The sequence below is a fragment of the Mirounga leonina genome, unplaced genomic scaffold, assembly GCF_011800145.1.
Source record: "Mirounga leonina isolate KUSES-001 unplaced genomic scaffold, KU_Mleo_1.0 Mir_95, whole genome shotgun sequence".
NCBI classification, from domain to species: Eukaryota; Metazoa; Chordata; class Mammalia; order Carnivora; family Phocidae; genus Mirounga; species Mirounga leonina.
This window is the reverse complement of record NW_023270865.1, coordinates 613,916-627,820: the sequence shown is the minus strand read 5'-3', so window position 1 is coordinate 627,820 and position 13,905 is coordinate 613,916. Positions and strand designations below refer to the sequence as shown.

At 64.8% G+C, this 13,905-nt stretch overlaps 1 protein-coding gene across 4 annotated transcripts in view; it reads left to right on the top strand.

Moving 5' to 3' along the window:
- The first annotated feature begins 7,262 nt into the window (after positions 1–7,262).
- Positions 7,263–13,905, top strand: part of SLC12A7 (solute carrier family 12 member 7) — a 41,281-nt gene continuing 34,638 nt past the window's right edge. For 2 of the 4 annotated variants that reach the window (XM_034998924.1, XM_034998927.1), the window contains exon 1: positions 7,264–7,469. In XM_034998924.1, coding sequence (XP_034854815.1) covers positions 7,322–7,469 — 148 coding nt within the window. In that variant the 5' untranslated portion in view covers positions 7,264–7,321. Of the gene's footprint in view, positions 7,470–13,905 lie in introns of all 4 variants that reach the window. The other 2 variants (XM_034998925.1, XM_034998926.1) reach the window with 2 other exon arrangements.

Here is a 13,905-nt window from a genome sequence, read left to right as displayed (position 1 = left end):
ATGTCCTTCCAGAGGGCTTGTGTGGTGTGGGACGCCTTACAGACAGGGCGATGTACTTTCGATGCCTGTCTCTTACTTAGATGTATTCTCTGGGAACTGTTACACCTCACTCCATACAGGGGAATCATTTAGTGAAGCAAACACCGTGATGAGCTGAGGGGCCGTGGTGTGGGCAGCTTTCCCCCGGCTTCAGAGCCCAGCCCACCCCGCGGCCTCCTCAGTTGTGCTAGGGGGCGCCCCCAAGCCACTGAGCTACATGGTTAAATATGGTTAAAACGGCCAATTTAATATTCTGTATGTTTTACCACAATTAAACAAAATCAATTTTTTGGAAAGGGAAAGAAAAGTCAAAACGAGTGACATTTTTGTCAAGTCCCTGAGGTTGGGTGGAGGAGGCCCAGCGGCCCCAGGGCGCGAGGACTCAGCACCCTCAACGCAGGGCGTCACGGCGCGCAGTGGATGGCCTTCACCCCCACTGACTACGCTGAGGTCCCAGTGCTTGGCGGGCTTGGACGCTGCCCCCCTCCCGAAAAAGTTTGACTCCGTTGTCACCACAGCCCTGTGAGTGGGGGTCCTGTCCTCAGAGGGGACGCTGGTCTGGTCACGGGGACTCTAGGATGACCCAGTGACCATCCCCCGTGGGACTTGGGGACTGCGGGGGTCGCCACGGGCTCCCATGGACAACAGCCAAACAGGAGCCCTGGGCCTGGGTGCCCCACCCTTGGCCTTCCCCAAGACCCCTCGGGAGCGACAGGCTCGCAGGAACGGGGTGCCATCACTGTGGACGTGAGGGCGAAGCTGGTGTGGCAAAACAGTCTCCAAGGTGGTGGCCTCCGTCCGGGGCTGCCTGGAGACCCCGGGACGGTTTGGCACTCCCTGAGTACCACGAGCCCAAAGAAGGAACGGGCTGGGGGTGGGGGCAGTTCCCGCTGCGGCTGGCCCAGGGGAGCTCCTGGGGATGGTCCCCTGGGAGTGGCTGTGCAGTGGCTTCCAGGGCCATACTCAGCCTCCCGGGGATGAGAGTCCAGGGAGCAGACCCCCAAGTGACCAGCCGAGACACCTGGAGCAGATCCTGACCCCAGAGAAGGCAGCTGTCCTCTAGGACCTGGCATGCCCTGTCCACCCACCTCCCTGCATCCCCAGTGGCCTCCTATCTAGCTCCTTAAGCCATGGTCTGATCAGGGGTGACACCTGAAGTCGGCTCCACTTGGGCCTGGTCCCCAAGGTGGCACCCCTGCAGGCCCGAGGCCAGGGCCTCCTTCCCCCAAGTGCCTGCACCTCGAAGCACTGTGCATAGTCCACCTCCCTCCCCAAGGCCGGAGACTTTGTCTCCTACGCAGACAAAGCCTGGGATGTGGGACCCACTTTGCCCCACTTTGTGTGTCCAAGGATGGCCACAGTTCCTGGCACAGTGATGCTTGGGGATGGAGCTTTGAGCCCGTGGAGGAACTGGTCAGTGAAGGAGCGGACCTGCCCTGGGGGCCACATGACCCCTACCCTCGCCCTGCTCGTTGGGACCCCACCGCCCAAGGGCCACGGGACGAGGCCTGCAGCCCTTTCTTGGGAGAGCCTGCACCAACTCCTGAGGGTGGCCTGTAGACGGGCGTCTGGGGCTCCGCACCGCGGGGCCCGGGCTAGGTGCGCGTGGGCAGGGGGCTCGAGTCCCAGGAAAGGCAGAGCTCCATCTGGACACACCCGGCTTTTACAGCCACCTCCGGTCCCAGCCCCAGCGCTGTGCCACGTGGCTTCTCTGGGACTCACAGAATGGAGATCGTTATTGTGCCTACAGATGGCTGTCTTTTCCTTTCTCCATGACTAGTGGGGGCCACACAGAAAAAGACCCCGAGTAGTACCTGCTACATAGTGAGTACTGGGGTAGTCCCCACCCCGGGGCTTGGGGTCAGGATGAGGGAAATGGGCACGAGGGGCCTGGACGTTGGCCTCCCTTCCCCACAGGCTCTGGGACACTTGAGGGAGCAGATGCAGGTGCTGGGGCTCACCTGTTGGCCTTGGTGCAGGCCCCCATCAGGGCCAAATATCCATGGGGCTGACAGCCCATCACCCACCCACCAGCCGGAATCGCCCCTGCCATCTCCAAGCCTCGGGACCGTGTGGGGCCCTTGTTGGTAGAGGTTGTGAGAGGCACGGCCCAGGTGACCCCCTGCCCGGGAAACGAGGGATTCAGGCAGGGCGAAGGTGCGTCGGGGCCTGGGGCTCATGCGCGTGCTGCCCCATCCCTGGGCATCAGGCGGAGCTACGCTTTCTTTCTCCCACAAGGTGTAGCCTGCAGTGAGGAGCACTCACGGGGCTACACTGGTGAGTTCTGTGCCCCAGGCCCCAGCAGGCGCCCCTGGAGCTGCCGTCCTGACGTCTGGCCTGGACTGGCCCTGTCCGCCCCGAGCTGCCGGTGACCAGGGTCACGCAGCCTCCTCTTACCGACGCGGTGAGGGGCCGGCCAGCCGTGCACACAGTTGGCACCTCTCATGGACACTGCCGTCCCTCTGCCCGTTGTGTTGATGGGCTTCTGGGCCATCTGCGGCGTGGCTCACACGAATGTCCCGCTCCCAGCGTCCCGGTGCGTGTCCTTGCTGCCCGTGACTCCTTGGGGGGAGGGGGCTTGGAGCTCCTGGCCAGGGTGAGCGTGGGTCTACCAACGTGGCTGCACGCTTTCCATGCCCGCGCTCGGCCTGGAGTGCGGCCGTGGGCCGGGGTCCTTGCTGGTGGCCGGGCGACCTCGGTCCTGCTGCTGCCTTCTCCTTACTGATCTGCGGGCTGACCTTACAGAATCCGGACACGCCTGGCCAGCCACGTGGCTCACAGCTGTCTTGGCACCCTGGGGCCCACTTCTCCACTCTGCATGGAGCTCTGTGAGGAGCAGAGACCACTTAGGCACTTTCTTTTTCGGGAAGAGTGCCTTCGAGGCCACGAGGGAATGCCACAGCCACCGTTTTTAGCGTAAATCTCTGTCTCGCGGCCCCTGACTCTAGGCTGTGCTCCTGCAAGCTCGGGATCTCCCTGATGGCGTCACCTCACATGCAGGCCCACCCCGGAATGGGGGCCCCATGGCGAGTCCAGCGAGCCTGCCAGGGGGCTCCATGGCAGGCTGAGGGGTGAACCCCGGCCAGCCCCATCAGCAGAAAGATGCTGAGTGGACCAGAACCTGGGAGTCACATGTGAGGCCTTCAGAGGGACGGGTGGCTGGGAGCGGCCTGCGTGTGGGCCTCGGGGGGGACAACGAGGCGTTTGGGTCTGAAGGGAGGTCAGGGGCACCAAAAGGCCCAAGGCCGGATGCTCCTGTCCCCACCTCGTCCATTCCCAGGAACTCCCTGGGGGAAGTCCAGGAGAACTGGGCGCTCCTGGATCCTTGACAGCCTCTGGAGCAGGGTGGGGCCTGCCCTGCCCACGCCGGAGCCACAGGGCTGGGGCCTGGGCTGGGAGTGTGGGTGTAGGAGCCCGGTGCACAAGGGAGGGCCTGGCACGAAGCCCTGTTGCCTGACGGTTTCTGGGGCTCCTCACCACCACCACCCGCGACCCCAGCTCCTGTGGGACGGGCTGAGTCCGGGGCACTGGACCGCGTGGACCCCGGGACACTTGTCGTGGTGAGATGGGTGGGAATGGATGCAGAGGTCACGCGGAGGCTACGTGGCTTCAGACATTTCTGGAGGGGGTTGGAGATACCTGCATTGCTGAGCTGACGGGCCTCAGGGGTCTGGGCAGTGCCGTGTGGGGGCGGGGAGGCAGAAGGGTCCCCGCCGGTCCCTGGCGCTGGCCTAGCGGTGAGGGTGCCCTGCGTCCAGGCCCCGGGAGGGGTCTGGCAAGAAGGGGGCGGCAGCCATCAGGGCAAGCATGCTTTCAAACCCCACCTGTGTTGCAAGGGGCTTCTCGAATTTCCACCAAGATTTATTTGAAAAGAAGTGACATGTGAAACCAGAACAGGGTGTGAGGGCAAAGCAGTGTTTTGGAGTCTGAAGCTCTAAAGAAAGTGGAAAGGAAACCTTTCTTTGTTCTGTAATCAGTGTCCTGACCGCGAGGTGGGAACAGGGGCACAGGGTTCCCACCCGCTCCCTAGAGAGGAGATATGAAAGTCCCCGCCAGCCACCGTGGGTTCCCCGGGGAGGGGGGGTTTGGCTGCAGTGGAATTCCTCCATGTTAAAGGGTTATAAACCCTGGTTAGCACTCAAGTCCTATATGCTTTCTAACTTCTAGGTTCTCTTAACACGACTTGCTTATCTCAAAAAATAAAGCCCAGCAAGGTCTCCAAGGAGCTCTGGAGGTGGGATCCCGCCTTCCTGGCTTCCAATTCCTGGCTGCAGGCCCTCCTTCAGCACCGCCTCGGCGGGACCTGCCCCCCAGAGTGGGTGGCCCCAGAGTCCCCCACAGGACGTCCTGAGCTGGGGACTGGCAGAGGCCATCAGAACAACCCTCCAGGGGGCAGTGGAGGTCACGCAGAGGACAGGGTTTTTACGATATGGCCATCTGTCCCTTCAAAACCAGGAGGTTTTCCTAGAGCTATAAAATTATCTTATTTTGAAAGATTTCCAACCTACAGAAAAGTGCAAGACGACTGTGGGAGCCACACAACCCAGCTGACCCCATAACGTCCTCTGCAGCTTTCCCTGCCAGGCCCGCAGATTCTCGCTTCTGTGTCCTCAGGTGACAGTGACGTGTTGGAGGAGTCAGGCATTGTTTGCAGAACCCCAGAACCGGTCCAGGGCTCAGGGCGGAGAGCCTGCCCCGCCCTCCTCAGAGCCGGAGTTGTGTCCCCGGGGCAGGCTGCAGGGCTTGTGAGCCGGGAAGCCACCCAGACGCGGGCGGTCACAGGGTGTGCGCCTGGGGCCAGGGGCCGAGGGCTCCAGCTGAGAGCCGGGGCGGGGGCGGGGCAGACACTGGGTCTGGCCTGCGCCTCTGCGCTGCCCGCCACCCCACTGCTGCAGCCCCCTTCCTGAGCCACGGCAGGAGGGCAGGAGACGGTGGGATCTTGGGTGGTCCCCTCAGAGAGAATTCTCCCCGCCCTGCCAGCCAGGAGAGTCCAGTTGCCACAGAGCTGTGAAAGGCTCCTGAAGTGACCTCTCCCCTCCCGGACTTCTGTCCCCTGCTGTCCTCACCTTGCCCCCTGCCAGGGACGGCTCACCACAGTTTGCTCTGAAGAAGTAACTTTGGTTTTAAGTAAAGGGGCCTCCCTCCCCTCCCCCTGCCTCTGGAGCATCTCGGGTTCCTTCTGCTCGCCCTCTTCCTCCCCTCCTTTCTCCCCGCCCCCCATTTCCTTCCTCTCCCTTCTCCCCGCCCTCCCGCCCTCCCAGCGGGCTTGGCTCTCAGTCCAGTAGCCTTGTGGGGCATCTCCCTTTGTGGCAGGAGCTGACCTTTTCAGGATTAGCCCCAGGCCCACAGAGGTGAGCACCCGCGTGGGGGCCAGGATCTTCCAGCCTACAGCCGCTGACTTCCTAGGAGAGGTGGTCTTGGTCTCCTGGGGCTGGTCTCTGCCCTGGACCCGGGGCAGTCAGCACCCCATCCCTTGCGTATCCTCCCTGGTGGTTCCTGGACAGCAGGCTCCCAGCCCGGAAGGATGAGCTGAACTCTTGGGCCGGGAAGGTTGGAGGATCAGCCATGGCCTCTGAAAAAGGGAGAAGAGAGTCACCCCCCAGCCCCCTGTGAATGACCCTTCACCTCTGGACCTCAGTTCCTCATCTGTAAAGGCGTGGGTCCCACTGGTGAGCTCCTGTGGTCACCTGGCCCTGGTCACAGACCATTTAGTCTTGCTCGAGAGCTCCCCGCATCCTGGGGTCAATAGATTTGGTGAGTGCTGAGTGCAGAGGCTCAGTCAGGGCCGGGCAAGCCTGTTTCCACACTCCTACCCTTCAGCACCACACTCCGCAGCTTTGCTGAGCACCGCCCAGACTTCTTCGACAAAGCCGGCTCTTCCCTGAGAAGGACCCCTGGAAACCCTTCTATACTCTGGCGGGGGGTAGCCTTCTCCCCACCTTTCTTGCGGCTGCCCTAGGGAGGCAGCTGAAGGCACCTCCGCCTTCTGACACTCCTGACCCCTGCCACAGGACTCCGTACCTCTCTGTGGAAGCCGGGGTGTGAGGGTACACAGGGCAGTCCTGGGCAGCCCACGGGCCCAGGCCACCCGGGGAAGCTGGTGCTGGTGCTGGGTGGGGCCGGGATCCTGGGGCCACCTGACCGACTTCTTTTGATTTTAATTGAGAATGGACTTTCTGAATTTGGTTTTACGTTGTTTGTTGTTAATATGAAAAAATGCAGAGAAAACGCAGACCTTTGTAATGCCAAGGCCCAGGCCCAGAGATAACCGCTGACCTTCCTGCGGACTGTTCCGGGCGCATTTTTCAGCCATGATGGCCCCTCCTGGTGATCCTGTTGCAGTGCGTGGTGACCTTGCTTTGCCCTCCTGCGTTGCTGCGTCCTGGCCGTGAAACGCTATCTGTTCGGCTCCTTGCGCCTAGACGCCATCACCGCTTGGATGCAGAACTTATTTTCACTTTGATGAACATTTTATTGTTCTTTCCACATGTCCTTTGTTCAGGAGCTGGAAGACGCAGGCCAGTGGCGGCCTGGGGGGTGCCTGGCTGGGGTCCGAGCCGCCCTCGCGGGCCCTTCCTTCCCTTCCCTGGCTGCCCCGGCAGGGCCCAGACAAGGAAAGGGAGGGCTCCCCAGGGTACAGGCTGGGAAGCACTCCCTTGAGCGGAGGGGAGAGGCCTGGGGTCCTCTCCGGGCCGGGGCCTGTCTCAGGCCCTTGGTAACTTGTCTGGGTTATGTCCCTTGAGGACGGAACCCCCACAGCAGCCCGACAGCCGCCCACACAGCGGCCTCCGCTCCCCACCCTGTGCCCTTGCTAAGCATGGCTCCCTCCGGTTGGAAACCCCTGCGCTGGGGGCGCCTGAGCCGGGCACGGAGGGAGAGCGGAGACCAGATCCCCGCTTGGGTGGGGGGTACTGCCCTGTCCTCTAGGGATCCAGACTGCGTGGGGGGACCCTGCGGGCAGGGGCCAGCTGGGGGCACGGTGGCAGCGAGGATAGGGCGGGCAAAGGCCTGCTCCGGGCGGGCCGGGCGACGCTGGGGGAGGGGGCGCCCTGGGCGCGCGGTCGGTCCCGGAGGGCAGGCGGGGGAGGGGACCTCCGAGGAAGGCGCCCCGCCCCGCCCCGCTGAGCGCAAACTTTTCCGGAGGCCGAAGGGACGGCAGGTGAGGTCACGTGGTCAGGGGCGGGGCGAGCCAGGCCGGGGGCGGACCGCGCGGACCCCGCCCCTGCGCCCAAGTCCCGCGGCGCGTCGGCAGAGCGCGGGCCGGAGCGGAGACCGGAGCGCCATGCCCACCAACTTCACTGTGGTGCCGGTGGAGGCGAGGGCGGACGGCGGCCAGGACGAGGCGGCCGGGGGGGCCGAGGCGGCCGGGGGGGCCGAGGGCACCGAGGCGCCGGGGCCCCCCGAGGGCGAGCCCGACTGCCAGAGCCCGGGTGAGCGCGGCCGCACCTGCCCGCCGGACAAAGGCGGAGCCGGGCTGCGCGGGGCCCGGGGACGGCCGGGAGGGGGGGCGGCCCCGGGGGGGGGCGAGGGCGACCCGGGAGGAGTCTAGAGGAGGGGACGCAGCGAGGTCGGCCCGAGGCAGGCTGCTTTCCACCCACTCTCCCCAGTCCCTTCCCTCCGGGGTCCCCCCAGCCGTTCCTCTGCCTCACCACTACGTCTCGCCTCCCACGAAGCCCCTCTTGCGCCCCCCGCACCCCTCCAGCCCGCAAACTCCCCTCACAGGCTTATCCCGGGGACGCAGGGCTCCTGCCGCGCCCAGTACTCCGGGGGCTGTGGGCTCAGCTTGGCTGCTCCGTGCCTGGCCCACCCCACTGGGACCCTGGAAGCACCTTCTCTCCCGCACTCTGGGTGGGGCGGGAGCTGGGGTGGGACGCCCGGGGTAGCTATGGAAACGGGGAGGGGCCTCCGCCTGCGTGAGAACATCCAGGGCCCCCAGGTCCCGGGCGGTCCCGGTAGGGCCGCCAGAGTGCCTTCCTGCTTCCTTCCTGTTGCCTTTGCTCTTGCGTGCTGGGGCAAAGGGCCTCTGGTCCGATAAGCGCGGCCGAGAGGCCAGGTCTGTGCGCCGCCTGATTGCCCACGAACCCGCTCTTTTGTGGGGTCATCCGCAGGAAGGTCGGCTGGTCCCCAGCGGGGCTGGGGGAGGCGCCGCCCCATCCCAGCAGAGCTGTGCTCTGCCCCGGGCTCTCCCATACCCGCTTTGTTTCTGGACTCCAGAGGCGTCCAGCGCTTTCACTTTCTCTTGGGGGGATCCCCCAGGCCTGCTCCCTCTGTCCTCCAGGCTCCAAACCCCAGGTTCCCTGGAGTGGATGAATGGGTCGCCCCCCGTAGGTATCCTCTAGAATTGGGGGGTCCTCCGAGAACAGTCCACAGCCGCGGGTCTCACTCCACTGCGTTTGGGTCGAGGCTCCCTGCTCCCGGTGGCCCAGACCCCTGGGGCCAGGCCAGGCACCTTGTGAGGGCACCCACCATCAGGTGCACCCCCTCCCTAGGTGTCCCTCCCATCTGCGGGGTGAGGCCCCTGTCCAGCTTTCCTGTGTGTGTCCTGGGGCCTGGGACAGGTCGTGGCCTCCTTCTGGCTCGAGGGTTGCAGACTAGGTGTCAGGTTAAGGCAGGGTCTGCACCCAGCCTCTCCTTGGTTCTGAGCGCACTCTGGCATCGTCCCCCTGGGTGAGCCCTGTCCTAGCGGCCACCAGAAGTGCATCGCGTTTCCAGGGGAGCCTCCATGCCTGCATGTCCCGCTCCCCATCCGCTGGCCCCTTCTTGGGCGGACTGTGGTCCTTTCTTTCCAGACTTGGAGTGTGTCTTGTTTTGAACCCGGGGTAATTTTCTTCCTGCTCGTTTCCTTGTCCCTCCATTTAGGAGCTCCACACAGTGGTCTTGGGCCTGTGGGCTCAAGAGCCAGGTACTGCAGCTGCCAGGAGGGCTGGGCGTCTTACCCATCAGGGCTGGTGGGGGGCCTGGTCTTGAGACCCCGCCTGCCCTCACTGAGTGCTGCCCACGGTCTCAGCCTTCGTCCCCTTCCCTTCCTGCCAAGGGCTTGCCAGGAATCTCAGCGCCTCACGTGACCTCACGTGGACGTGGGCTTTGTGCTCACCTCGTAATGAAGCTTGCCATCTGAGCTGAGCCAGCACAGAAGTTACCTGGGTCTTTGACATTTTGTGCTCTACACTCTTGCTTTTCCCGAGGAAAGAGACAGGGTAGCGTCCCCCGCGTGTTACTGTGTGCTTGTCTTTGGGGATTCTGCTACGGCGGGCTTTGATGTTTCACATGAGGTTCTGGAGTGCAGTTGGTGCTCAGAGGTAACGTGTGACCGGCACTGTGTCATCAGCCTATGAGGGGGCTGTCAGGGAAGGTCCTTAGCGAGCTGGGAAGGCCAGACTGGAGCCCCTCCTGAAGGCCCACTTTGCGGGCCAGGGTGCAGGGTGCACGCCCCGAGGTCCCAGCAGTGGCCACGTCTGGCCCCCTCACAGGATTGCTGGCACTCAGGCCAGTCCCCCGGGGAATTTCCCGGCTTTCTGGGTGGACCTCCCGGTGGTGGTAAAGCAAGGCTGGGGAGACCCTCCTGGGGTGTTTCTGGAAGCCCTGGGCTGTCTGGTAAGAGGAGGCCTGAGACCCTGTAGGTTGAGGGCCCAGGGTGTGCTGAGAGTGACTGGCAGGCTGGGAGGAGTGGCCTGGCAGAGCTCAGCGGGACCATGGGGTCTGCCCTGCCTCGGTGAGGGCCAGTGAACTGTGACCCAGGGCTGGAAGGAACCTGAACGCACCCAGACTGCTGTTCCATGCACCCCAGGCAGATGCTGGTGTCCAATGCCTCCTGAGGCCGGGTCCTGTCCCCCCCCGCCCAGGCCTTCAATGCGCAGGCTGGAGGAAGCCAAGCACTGACCTTAACCCCCCTGCCGCGTTGCCCCCGGCCCTGCCCCTCCAGGTAGGCCTGTGGTGGGTGCTTTAGAGCCAGGGGGACGGGGCTCTTGACCCGGGTGGTGCTCCAGGGAGGCCTGGGCCCAGGGAGGGTTGGCACGGGAAGTGGAGGCCAGGATCAGCATCCTGCTTTGGACCCTCCCCACCCTCTGCCAGTGAGGTGGGGATGTGTTCTGGAATGACAGTTTGTCTTGCCGAGGGTCCTGTGCCTCGTCAGGACATTTATTCTGCGTTTTCTTGTGATTGGAGATTGCAAGTGGGCAGGATGGACTCTGTGTGTCTCTCTGGTGTTTGTTGGTGAAATACTTCTCAGGGGAGGTGGCGAGGAGTGGGGTGCTTTCCTAAGTTCCAAGTGTGGGGTTTTTACCAACTTCAGGGAACCCATGTGGCTGTTGGGCCTGGGTGGAGCCCCTCCTGGGCCTTGGGGGGGCCCCTGGGTCAGGCAGGTGCACATGTGAGGCATGGCCACAGGCTGTGGGCCCCCACGGAGGTCGGGCTCAGCCCGTGGAGGGCGAGGGCTGACTGGACGGCTGCCCTGTGTCCCCGTCCCTGGCTGAGACTGTCCAGCCTCCTTGTCTCGGTGACTTCCGCTCTGCAGCTCAGCTCCTGTTGGGCACCCAGGGGTCTCTTCCCCACCTGCTAAGAGGCGGGGGGTACTGTGCTTCCTGGAGGCACTCACCCGGATGGTCCCGGGCAGCGTCACCCACGCTCTGCCAGGGCGTGTGGCGGGCTGGCCATCGGCAGTGGGCCGCACTCAGGCCATGACCCCAGACCTCAAGCAACGTTTCTGTTGGCATGTGGCTGCTGACGGGTTGGGCGGGGGTTCCTGGAACAGCGTGGTCAAGGAGTGAGGACAACAGGGCTTCCAGGTTTGGTTCTGCTGGGCGAGGACGCGGGGTTTCAGGACGGAAGGACAGCGTCCTGGCGGCCGTCTGAGCAGAAAGGACAAGCCATGCGGCTGTCCCGTTGACAGCGCCTCCGAGCACCGTCTTGGGGAGTGGCTGTTAGCAGTCCCGTGTTGTTCAGGGAGATGTCACAGTGTTAGACCCCGGGTGGGGGGCAGGGCCACCACCCACGGTTCTGTGTACGGGGAGCAGAGAGGGGAAGCTCACCGAGGAGCGTGTGCGGCCGAGTGCTTGCTCACACAGCCTCTGTGCACCTGTCGAGGTTCCCGATGGCCTCCAGGGGACAGGCCCTTTTCTTGAATAAGTCCCCCCGCCGAGCCCATGTGTGTGTGCGTGTTGTCTGTGCGCACACGTGAGCCTTGTGTGCATGTTTGTATGTGCACATGTGGGTCTTGGTGTATGTGGGTGTGTGCACACGGGTCTGGGGGTGTGCGTGTTTGCACGTGTGTACGTGTGGTCTCTGGGCACGTGGGCACGTTTGTGTGCCTAAACATGGAGGTGGGTACAGGGCCTTGGTCACGTGGTGCTGGCTGTTCCTTCCCCCGGCCCCCAGCGGGCCCCGGCTCGTGGAGGGGCTGGAGGTGCGCCTCCGGGGTGCCCGCCGGCTGTGGGGGCAGCGGTGAGACACGCCTGTGCCTCTGATCTGAGAGCTGTTCCCGTGACCGGTACCAGGGGCCTTGCTACCTAGATCTAGGTCTGTGTTCTGGAAAGTTCTCAGACCCTCTCAGTTTGTACCCGCTGAGCTGGAGCAGGTATCTGAGCTGTGGACACAGCGGCGTCACTGCTCGGGGAAGGGGGGGTGTGCGCCATGAGTCTGGGCACGAGGGACGCCTCTGAGGGTCTGGCTCCCGTGGCAGCCGCCCGAGGGGTCCGCTGGGTGCCCGTCACCGGCAGCTGCCATCCGTCCTGTGAGTTAGTGTGTGTGCGCCCCCCCCCCCCCACTCCATCACGGCCTGCGGCGCGTCGGCGAGCAGACCGGACCGTGCTCCCCTTGTGGGTGCGCAGGGCTGCGGGACCGGCGCGTGATGTACGGTGCCCTGGGGAGGGTGGGGCGCCATGAGCTGCTGGCTGCTGGCGTGGCCTCACGGGAGGGGCGCTTGGGTGCTGGGCATGGGGGTGCCAGCGGCGAGAGTGGCCAGGAGGGCCAGGCCCCTCCATGCGGAGACCGTGGGCGTCGGGGCCCTTCGGTTCTGATGTCCCTGGCCGTGGGGCGTGAGCTGCAGTCTCCCCGTGGGGGTGGGGGCGCCCCGGAGGCTGGAACTGGCCCGTCCTGGTGAACCCGCCACCCACCAGCTGCTGTTCATAAGGTGGGCGGGACCGGGAGCAGGGAGCAGCTGACCCCGCAGACCGACCCTCTGCCCCTCAGCGCTCTCCGGTGACAGGCACGGGGGCCTGTGGCTGGCTGAGGGTGATGCGGACCAGCAGCCTGCCCCCCGCAGTGCAGCCCCCGGCTGAACGGTCCGGGGGGTGAGCCTGGCCCAGACAGAGAGGCGCGATGAGTCAGGGTTTACAGCCACGGGACACTGAGATGGCCCGGGGGAATTCCGTGGAAGGGCCGGCGGGGCGGGGGTGGTGGCTGGAGGAGCGCGTGCGGTGTGGGGTGTGCAGCTCCCGGGCCGCTGGGCCGTGGGCTCAGCTGGGCTCCCGAGCCTGTTCGCAGGGAGGAGTGGGCTCGGGGGGCTTCTGTGCCCTGTGTCCTTGGACACCTTCACCCCCTCTCTGCGCTGGGGCTTGGTGGGCCTGTGGACCCCCCGTCGCTGCCCGTGCCTCAGTGGGGCCGGTGTTGTGGGTGTTGTGACACTGTCGGAAAGCGGGAGCCCCCTCCTCACCCTTGCCGAGGGTCTGGGAGCCACGTGGCATGGCCCATGCCGCCCCCTCTGTGGTTGAGGCTCGCGCAGATTTCAGACTGTTTCAAGTAAATGGCCCCAAATGTTTCCTACTTAGAGGTGTGTGGCAGGCTCACTGTGTGTCCCTAGGGATATGGACGGAGTTCTGGGGGGCACCGTAGAGAGGGGTGCGGGCCCCGTGTGAGCACAGACCTGGTCAGGGCTGAGGCCACACGGGAGCCGGGAAGGTGGCTGGCTCCAGGGTCATCTTTGCTGCAGGTCAGTGTCCCACGGGGTGGCCGGAGTGGGTCCGAGCTGCGGGTGACCGTCCCCCCCCCAGCCCGCTGGAGCCCCCTCTGTCAGGGTCACCAGCCTTGTGGCTCCTGGGTTGGCCCAGGCTCCTGCATCAGGATGGGTGACCTGGGGCCAGGGACACCTTCCCTGGGCTGCTCACCAGGGTACCTGTGGGGCACTGGCCGGCAGGTGGGGAGGCCGTGGACGTTGGGCCTGCGGTCTGCTGGTTGCGTGCATGCTGCCGGCCTGTGTGGGGGCCTCCTGCTGCCCCCCACGTTGGGACGTGAATTCCGTGTCAGCCGCTGCAGATGTGTGCCCAGGGGCAAAGTTTGACGTTAGGTATTAACTCCCGATGGCGGGGCCAGGCCAGGCGCCTTCCATCTGGCGGGCTTAGCCAGGCGAGCGCTCCTTGGGGCCGCGTTCCCTGGTGCCGTGGCTGCGTCCCCTGGTGCCGTGGCCGCGTCCCCTGGTGCCGTGGCCACCGCTGTGCTGGGCAGGGCAGGCGTCTCCCCGCGGCTCTGGGGTGCAAGCCCGCGGGGGAGGCGGGAGGAAGACCCCTCTGCTGTGGGGTGGGGGGCCCAGTGGGGCGGGGTTGGGGCCTGGGGCCTTACAGGCTGTCAGGCCGCCAGCTGTGGGCCCCTGCGGGGGACCCTGGGCCAGTGGTGGTGAAGAGAGCATAGACGGTTAATACCCTTCCCTCAGGAGAAAGGGAAGGTCCCTCTCCAGAGAGAGGGCTGGTCTGTGCAGAGAAGCCTGGCAGCTCCAGCAGGACCAAGACCAGGGACAGACGAAGTGAGGTCCCCACACGGCTGTCCTGTCTGCACCCCAGCTTGTGTGTCCGTGTTACTGTCACGTGGGTCCTTGAGCCTCCTGCCACGAGTCCCGGTGAGAGGCCCCAACCACGCGGCCCCTGTGTCCTGGGGGGG